General features: G+C 34.3%; 1 protein-coding gene across 1 annotated transcript; it reads left to right on the top strand.

Annotated features, from left to right (window-relative positions):
- The first annotated feature begins 4,377 nt into the window (after nucleotides 1-4,377).
- On the top strand, nucleotides 4,378-5,097 carry LOC111015185 (uncharacterized). Its single transcript, XM_022290133.1, has 2 exons — nucleotides 4,378-4,591; nucleotides 4,736-5,097. Exons 1-2 carry the CDS (start codon nucleotides 4,378-4,380, stop codon nucleotides 5,095-5,097), a joined length of 576 nt encoding a protein of 191 aa, XP_022145825.1.
- Nucleotides 5,098-9,067: the final 3,970 nt, after the last annotated feature.

The following is a 9,067-nucleotide window of genomic DNA, read 5'->3' as shown; positions in this document are numbered from 1 at the left end:
ATGTTTTTAAAAAGTAATCATTTTGGTCCCTTAATTTTATTCTTAATCTTTTTTTTTTCTATCACAATTTCAATACGACCCTACCATCAATATATTTCTTATAATGTAAACATGACTTTATATTAACGAGTTTTTGTTATGTGTAAAATTTATGTTAAAATTTTGCAAAGAGGGACTGAAATGATTCCTTTTTAAGGAGGCAAATTGTATGGAATAAGTACCATTGAACACATGTTGTACGAATAGTTCATATTCCCAAATGAATTAAACTCATCTTAAGCTAGTCCCAAACGAATATTTCGTGGGTTTGAAGCAAGTTGAGAAAATGTGTTATCTAGATGCTGAAGGGATGTGAATCTCGGAGCGGAAACAGATTTTTGTTGCTGATTTTCGAGATACAAAATCGAATTTTAAAGAAGAAAAATACAGGGGAAAAAACAAACCTTTGAAGAACGTTTCTTCAGTAAGTTCCCCTCGAACACCACCACCGAATCATCCTCGCTATCCTCTTGGGTCTCGGGATCGTGCTTGTGGTAGCACCTTGATAGAAGAGAGGGAGAGATTGAGAGAATTTTGAGAGAATTGGTGGGTTTTTTTTTCTTGGTTCTGTTCTGTAACCAACAGTTCTTCCCATTCCCCAACTCTTGAAGAAGAAGAAGGGTGACGTGAGGTAACTCCCCACGTCACAAAACCTCCCACCCCTGCAATTTTGCAGGGGAGTTAATAATAATAATAATAATAATAATAATATTAATATATATATATATATAATATATAATAATAATTAAAATATAATAATAATAATATATATATATAATAATTAATATATATATAATTAATTAATCAAATTAATTAATATAATTAATTATTAATCCAATTAATAATTAATAAATATATATATACATAAATAATTAACACTTAATTATTTATTATAAAATTAGAATCATATTCTAAAACATTTCTCTCGTACAACCTATAGTTTTAATGTACATCTTATGCACATTATTTTTAACCTATAGTTTTAATATGAATCTCATTCATATTACTTTTATTTGAATCTCATTCAAATAATATCTCTCATAATATATAGTTTTAATTTACAATTAACTATATATATTATAATGTATCAATATACATATAATCCCTTAATTAATTTGAACAATTCAAATTCTTCCAAAAATTTGATCCTCGTTTTACCCGTTATGAGCTAGCAAGGGGACCTAATGGACCTACAGATCCGAAGCTCCAACGATGCAAGATTAATCGGTCAAACTCATGGACCGAGTTAATCTAGATTCGTTAACTACGGGTCATTCCACTAAAGACCCGCAGTTGCACTCTTCTCACTGCAGAATGTTTTCGTGTCCATGGATATACGACCATTAATGACGAGTCAATCCTTCACGAGTGTTCGTAACTCAAGTTGGGTCAAATTACCGTTTTACCCCTGAGTTACATCATACTCCTTAAACACCAATGCTCCTCTAATGAACAACCCGGTTATGGTCCAACCAATAATCGAAAGTCCCTCTCGGCCAATGAGAAGGTGGGGCCCCTTGTTCAAGTCCCAAAGTCAGCATTTAAGGGAACACTCACCTACTTCCTTAAAGTTGGGGAGGAGTGAATTCCATCTTGTGAAGTTATGTTCCCAGCTCCCCACTCGGTCTCGTCCCCAAAATGGTAGGAATGTTGAGTCGGCGACTTGGGCCACTCTCACCCATACAGATCAAAGGACGAGCCCTCACGGGCAGGAGTCCATAACTCACTCAGGATTGAGAATGAGTTGTCTGGTCATCTTAAGAAATAGCAATCTATTCGTTAACGGTGTTACATCTAAAGATTGCCTATTTCGCGGTCCGATCTTATACAAACTCATTGTATAGGATACCTCCACTCGCATGTCTCCACACGAACGACCTGGATCGAGTCGTCTGTAACCTTTACAGAGTGGGCCGTATCCATAGTGTTGCCAGGATAAGGTACTCAGCCTTATCCATATACTATAGACCCTTTAGGTTATTCACGGGATATTATCCATTCATATATTAGGGGTATATCAAATATATACCCAGTATATATACTGTCCCGATTACATTAAAATAACCTTGGATGTTTAGTTTATTGGATTTGGACAATGCAATGCTATGTTTCAACAACAAATTTATTGAATAAAACTTTATTGAATATACATTTGTTTTTACATAATACAAACTACGAGTTTAGGGCAACACACCCAACAGATGCTTCCACCCCAAAGCGTCAGTTGGATGTCGTAACACACCCTTTGTCTCAACTCGTTTTTCTTTATGCCACATCATTTCAGAAGCAAAACGTTTTGAAGAAAAAATAGTTTCAATCTTGGTATCAACGGAAAATGTCGTAAAACTTTGTGGGGAATTTGTGAAGCTTTCTCATTAATTTTTTTTATAACAAGACTCACCACATACTTGACAACTTTGACATTCAGAATATTCTTTCGTGAATAATATGCAGTCATACTTGCAGGCATGTATGGATTCATAAGTGCTAAATCATGCAGCCTCCTTTTAGACTCGTAAGATGTACTAGGCATAGATGCACCTGTCGAAAATGCTTCCTTCAACAACTCGAGTACCATATCGAACGATTTATTACTCCAATTGTTAATGACCTTGATATGCATCAGCTTTATTAAAAAAAATACAATGATGAAAATTGTGTACAACCTGGGTACAATTGACTACGTGCTTCATTGAACAGCTGCTCGAAATTGTAAGACGTGTCTCTTTCATGTTCATTTGGGGGCATCTCAAAACAAAATTGTTCACCTTCTATATTTTCTTCTACAACAGGGCACTATAAATCATTGAGAATACCAAACATCTCACCATCCTCATTATTCGTAACATTGGATTCTCTAGTTAATTCATTATTCGAAGGAGTTTCGCATCTTGTATAACTAAAGGGGTTGGCCTTCTTCTCCATGGTATATCCATTAAGTATATGCATGTAATATTCCATTTATGAACAAATATCTTTCTCTTCCATCAATTGAATGTCACTTTGCATTCATACAATATCTACATGGACATCTTATTTTTCCCGTATCGTTGACGTGAAGTTTTGCTAATTTTATGAATTGTTTCACTCCTTCTACAAACTCGGACGAGAATCTATCTCTAACTTTAATTCAATCCTTATTCATTTTCAATGATAATACTGTTCAAAGAACCTCAAATTCAGTATAAATGGACAATGTTGCATCCTAAAATGATAAGAAAACAATAGCCAATTGGATCTAAGAACCCATATGGTTATGCAAACCCCTAAATCACAAATGCTAAAACCCCCAAATCAAGATGATTTCAACCCAAGGAAGAAGTTATAACAAATTTACCTTGATGATCAAGATCAAGATTAGAGAAAACTTGTTTCTAAACTCAAGATTCGAATCACTCTACAAGATAGCTTGATCAAGGCTACTTGAATGACTCTAGCATGCAAGTCTAACACTTAATAATTGCAAAGAAGAACAAGCTCTAGGCTTTTGAAGCAAAATAGCAACTTTCATTCAATCATAAAATCTGTATTTCAAAGAAAACAAACTAGGCTATTTATAGCCTCCAAAACAGCCCTAAAAGTAACCTAAAGGCATTTGAAAGGTTGTAACTCTCAATTACATGATGGTCATAACATCCACTAGCTAAAATGTAACTTAAAAAACATAAATGAAATGTTTAAAACTGAAAATATAATAAAAAGAGGTTTAAATCCGAGAATTGAAGTCTTGGCCACCCTTCAACGTCTTTGTAAACCTCTCAATTGTAAATGAAGCTTCACTTGAAGTAATTTGAAGTGTAGTTCCATTAATTGATGGATGACTTGCAATAAATGAAGCTTGAGATGCACTTAAGTTCATTTAATGCAACTTAAGTTCATTTAATTGAACTTGGCTTTATTGAATGCAACTTGAGTTAAACTCCACTTCAACTTCAGCTCCTTTAAATGAACTTAGAGTTCATTTAATGCAACGCCTCCCTTAAGTTCTACTTGGAAGATATTGACTTGAAAAGTTCCATCTTTCTCTTGATCATCCCTAGCCAAGCTCACCAAGTATTGAACATGAGAAAGTAAAACTTGTTGTAGCTTCTTGGCTCTTGATCTCGTTATGGGTCCTTGAGGCATGACAATGGTGCTTCTTTGGTTCACATCATCCTCCCTCTCTTGAGAAGGATTCGTCCTCGAATCATAGCCATCACCTACATCAATGCAAGCCTCAATGAAACCTACGTTTGCTTCATCCCAAAGAAGATGGATGCTAGACAAGTAGGGGATTACCGCCATATTAGCCTCATCTCTTGCTTATACAAGATTCTCGCAAGAGTTCTCTCTTAATGAATGAAACACTTGCTGCCACACACCATATCCGATGAACAATCAGCTTTTGTGGCCGGAGGACAGATTCTTGATGCATCTCTAATCGCCAACGAGCTTATTGAGGAATGGGATAGACAACAAAAGAAGGGAGCGGTTATTAAGCTGGATATAGAGAAGGCTTTCGATAAGGTTGACTGGGATTTTCTAGATGATTTACTCAAAGCTAAAGGATTTGGTGACACTTGGAGAAAATAGATCCGGGGTTGTGTATCATCAGCAAACTTCTTCATCATTATAAATGGCCGGCCTAGAGGGAAAATCATCGCTTCTAGAGGCCTCCGACAAGGGGAACCTTTATCACCTTTTCTCTTTATTATAGTGGTTGATGTCTTTAGCCGCCTCATGTCTCTATCAGCTAGGAACAATCACATTAGGGGCTTTGATCTTGGGGAGAACTCATTGAACATCCAACACCTACAATTTGTTGATGACACTATCCTTTTCTCCACATATGACGATTTCTCCCTCAAAAACCTATTAAGTGTTATTCGATCATTTGAAGAAGCATCAAGGCTTAATGTCAACAAACAGAAATCTGAAATTTTGGGAATCAACCTAACCGACATCAAGCACTTTACCATAGCAGCAATGTATTCTGTAAAAAAGGATCCTGGCCTACATCCTACCTCGGTCTTCCCCTTCATGGCAAGCCTAGAACTCTCTCTTTCTGGGACCCTATGATTGAGAAAGTGAAGAAAAGGTTGCACTCATGGAAAAATTCTTTCATATCAAAAGGAGGTCGGCACACTCTTATCCAAGGAACTTTGACAAACCTCCCTACATACTACCTTTCACTTTTCACTATGCCCAAAAAAGTGGCAGACACAATGGACAACCTCTTTAGAAGTTTCCTCTGGAAAGGTAACAAGGAAGCCAAAGGTTTACACTTGGTCGAATGGGACATCACACAACAACCACTCCTAGAGGGGAGATTGGGTCTTGCCAATATTAAGCAGAAAAACGAGAACCTCCTTGCCAAGTGGATATGGAGGTATATTAAAGAGAGATCGGCTCTTTGGCATAGGGTGATTGAAGCCAAGTATGGTCGTGCATCATGGTCCCTCAAACCTATTACAACTAACCACCCATCCGGAAAAGGGCCATGAAAAGAAATTCTCAAAACAATAAAGCTGGTTTTTGATCGATCGACATATAAAATAGGTGATGGCAGCAATACTCCCTTTTGGACAGTACCTCGGTTGACCAATGAACCTCTGGAACATCATTCACCTCTTCTCTATGCATTATCCTTGAAAAAAGAGGCTTTCATCCGCGACTTTTGGCTGAGAAATGATGGTGGCTGGAATTTGTGCTTAAGAAGGAACTTAAAGGATGCAGAAATTATGGAATGGGCTGCCCTCTTCCATAAACTCTCTACAACACAGTTGACTATGGAGCCTGAAAATCTGTTATAGAAACTTGAAACTAATGGCATCTTTTCAACAAGCTCACCTATCAAAGACCTCAACCATCCAGCATCAATCTTTACTACAACCCTTTATGATAGCATCTGAAAGGATTCATACTCTAAAAAGGTCAGATTTTTTCTCTGGGAGCTTAGCCACCGAGCAATCAACACTTGCGACAAACTCCAAAGGAGAATGCCATACATGGCTTTCTCTCCCCATTGGTGTGTGATATGCAAAACAATCCTAGAGGCACAACAACACCTTTTTGTTCACTGCCAATTTGCAGGTGCATTTTGGAACTACATCCTAATCACCTTTAGATGGTTTACTGCACTATCAAATTATCCCCCTCCTCTTGGAATCTACCATTGCAGGCCACCATTTTAGAAAGGAAAAGAAGCTTCTTTAGCTGAATTTTATTAGAGCATTCTTTTGGATCCTATGGAAGGAGAGAAATCAGCAAACTTTCAACAACTTGTCCTCTTCTTTTGATAGATTTTTTGAGGCTATAGTCTTCCTAGTTGTTACTTGGGGTAAATGTTCTCGTTTATTTCACCACTATAGCTACACTGCCCTTTTAACCAATTGGGAGTGCTTCATGTAATCTCATCATGGACTTTTGTAATTTCATACATCAATGAAATTGTTTCTTTCTAAAAAAAATTTATTGTTTTACCCAAAACGTAATGATCAATTCATTCTCGAAATTGCCAATTCCTCAAACAAAAATCATCTTTATCTCTTCAATTTTCAATCTCCAAAAATCAATTTTCATTTTGTTACACAAAATGTTGTCTTTTTTTTTGTGGAAATACGTTAGACTATAGTTTTTCTAGGCACAAAATGTAATCTACCGAGATATTTTATTTGTATTGTTTATTTTACATCATTTGAATTTTGTATTAAGGTGGGGATGAACCTTGAGATTGTGAGAGTGGTTTGATCCGCAACCATTTAAAAGAATCATAGTGGTTTGGTCTTGAACCAGTGAAAAAGATTGGTGGAGTTGAATCCTAAACCTGCAAAAGGATTAGTTGTGGGTTTACTCTTGAGCCGGCAAAAAGAGTGGTTGATTGGTTTGGTTCTCACCTGCAAGAGAATTGTTGATGTAATACACCCAAGAAAGAGTTCTAAGAAGTAGGGTAGGAATTTCCGAACCACTATAAGAATTAATGATATCGTTTGTTGTCCCTTTCTCTTTTAATTTATGCTTTTACAATTACATTTGATTTTTACAATTGCTTGTTATTCTTGAATTCTTTTTTAAATTTAAAATTTTGATAACAATCTATTCACCTCTCTGTAATGTTGTCTTACGATCCTACATGAACGAGGATATGCCTTGTCTAGATCTAGCTAGTTCAAGAAACTTATTTATCCTTCCAGATATGGACAAATAACAAGTTCTCATTCCAGTCGAACGAGCAACACTCGTTCCTCGTCGACATGTAGACCAAGATTTTATAGTTATTTTGTGTTTGGGATAAATTTGCAACAAATAAAATTTTGGATTTTCTATGAAAAAAGTCAGCTGGTCCTTTTTACTACATTTATATTTTTGGTCATTTTTTTTAAAAAGTGCTATATAATTTTTTTTTCTTTTGTCATTGTTATCGATAGCCTTTAAATTTATATCATATTCAAATATTTCATGTTTTTCTTTCAATTTAATTAAATCATATGTGCGAATTTGAACATAGTTTAATTAATTAAGACATATATTATCAACAAAAAGTTAGAATTTCGAACCCTTATGAACTCCAATGATCTAAAATTAATTACATAAACTCTTAAATTAATTAGTTCTTATATCCATTAACTCAAGCTTACTTCACAAAACATTGGAATAGTACTTTATTAAAGGAGAAATGAGAGATTTCCTCACAGATGTGTGCATGAATCGTATCATGTGTCCTGTTCAAATATTATAAATTAATTTCATCTTTTTATAAATAATATAGGCTGAATCTTTTTATCATGAAGTTAAACTATATTTTCAGACTAAACCTCGCTATTTTTGCCACCATAAAACGGTTGCAACATTCAAATGGGTCACAATTGATTTTTAAAAAAACTAGTCTAGGTAGAAAAGAACTCGAAAATCTTTCCTTATATAATTACTTGGGATAGCGTGCGCTTGCACTTGAACCTCTTTGCTATTAAATAGAGGCTCAACATGTACATCTCTTTTTCGGACTGGTCGTAATCCATAGTCCAATAGCTTGAAGCTCAAGACACATGGCCAACACTAGGCTAAGTATGCCTCTACTCGACATGTTCGGTCGAAATCTTGTTCTTGTCTAGACATGATGACGGGTTGAAAAAGAAAAAATTAACAAATACTATATCACTCAATTTATTTAGACAATTGAATATCTTCATGATGAGAAAATAAATGAATACAAATAAAGAAGCTAACACTAATAGAAAATCAATGGAAGAAGGCCTTTGGAGTTTGATTATTTCACCAACCAGTCGTATGACTATATATACAACTCAATCAATCAACAAAATCAAAACTGGAGAATCAATGGTTAGTATATGTTGCAATAAAGATAAAATAAATAAACAAATATATAGTTTTAGTTTATATTCAATATTTACAAATCACAAGGCTTTAAGCATTAGCCAAGACACAATTTAAAGTTATTTAACTAAATAAATAACTAAACTTGTAATTTTAATATTTTTTAATTAAAATAAAAAAAAGTAAAAAGTGTTTTATTTATTATTTCTTATCCTACAAAAATTGCACTTGACAATAATTTTTAATTATGACAAGTCACTTTCTCGTGTCTCACATACTATTTATATGTAAGACATGATAAAAATAAAAATTTGTCAATGTTATAGAAAAAACAAAAATAGGAACAATAAACAAGACAATAATGGCTGCTTGTCTTTTGACTTCTTTCTTGTTTTTAATTTTTTTAGATAAACGCATTTTATAATATTTTCTATCTAAAATGTTGGAAAAAAATAATTCACAACTCTAGAAAAAGAACAATTTTAGTTTCTTCTCCCCTTATTTCTTATTTTCAAGATTATAAAATAAATTATAAAAGTTTCATTTTCTAGTATTTTCATACTGAGTATAAAAACTGAAATCGCGTTCTAAAATTTAAGGGGTCATTTAGTAATATGTCCTATTTTTTATTTTTTATTTCTACCTTTGAGAAATATAAGGGTCCATTTGGTAATGTTTCTATTTCATATCTCTCGTTTTCTATTTTCTTAAAAAA

Source organism: Momordica charantia (genome assembly GCF_013281855.1).
Source record: "Momordica charantia cultivar OHB3-1 chromosome 5 unlocalized genomic scaffold, Mcharantia_2.0 BLBB01000005.1, whole genome shotgun sequence".
NCBI lineage: Eukaryota > Viridiplantae > Streptophyta > Magnoliopsida > Cucurbitales > Cucurbitaceae > Momordica > Momordica charantia.
This window is presented reverse-complemented; position numbering and strand designations above follow the sequence as displayed.

Excerpts from the sequence above, each read along its gene's own strand:
- LOC111015185 (XM_022290133.1), top strand. The coding sequence starts at position 4,378 with ATGAAACACTTGCTGCCACACACCATATCCGATGAACAATCAGCTTTT. Across the intron at positions 4,592-4,735 it reads ACTCAAAGCTAAAGGATTTG|TGGTTGATGTCTTTAGCCGC; the intron begins GTGACACTTGGA and ends TCTTTATTATAG.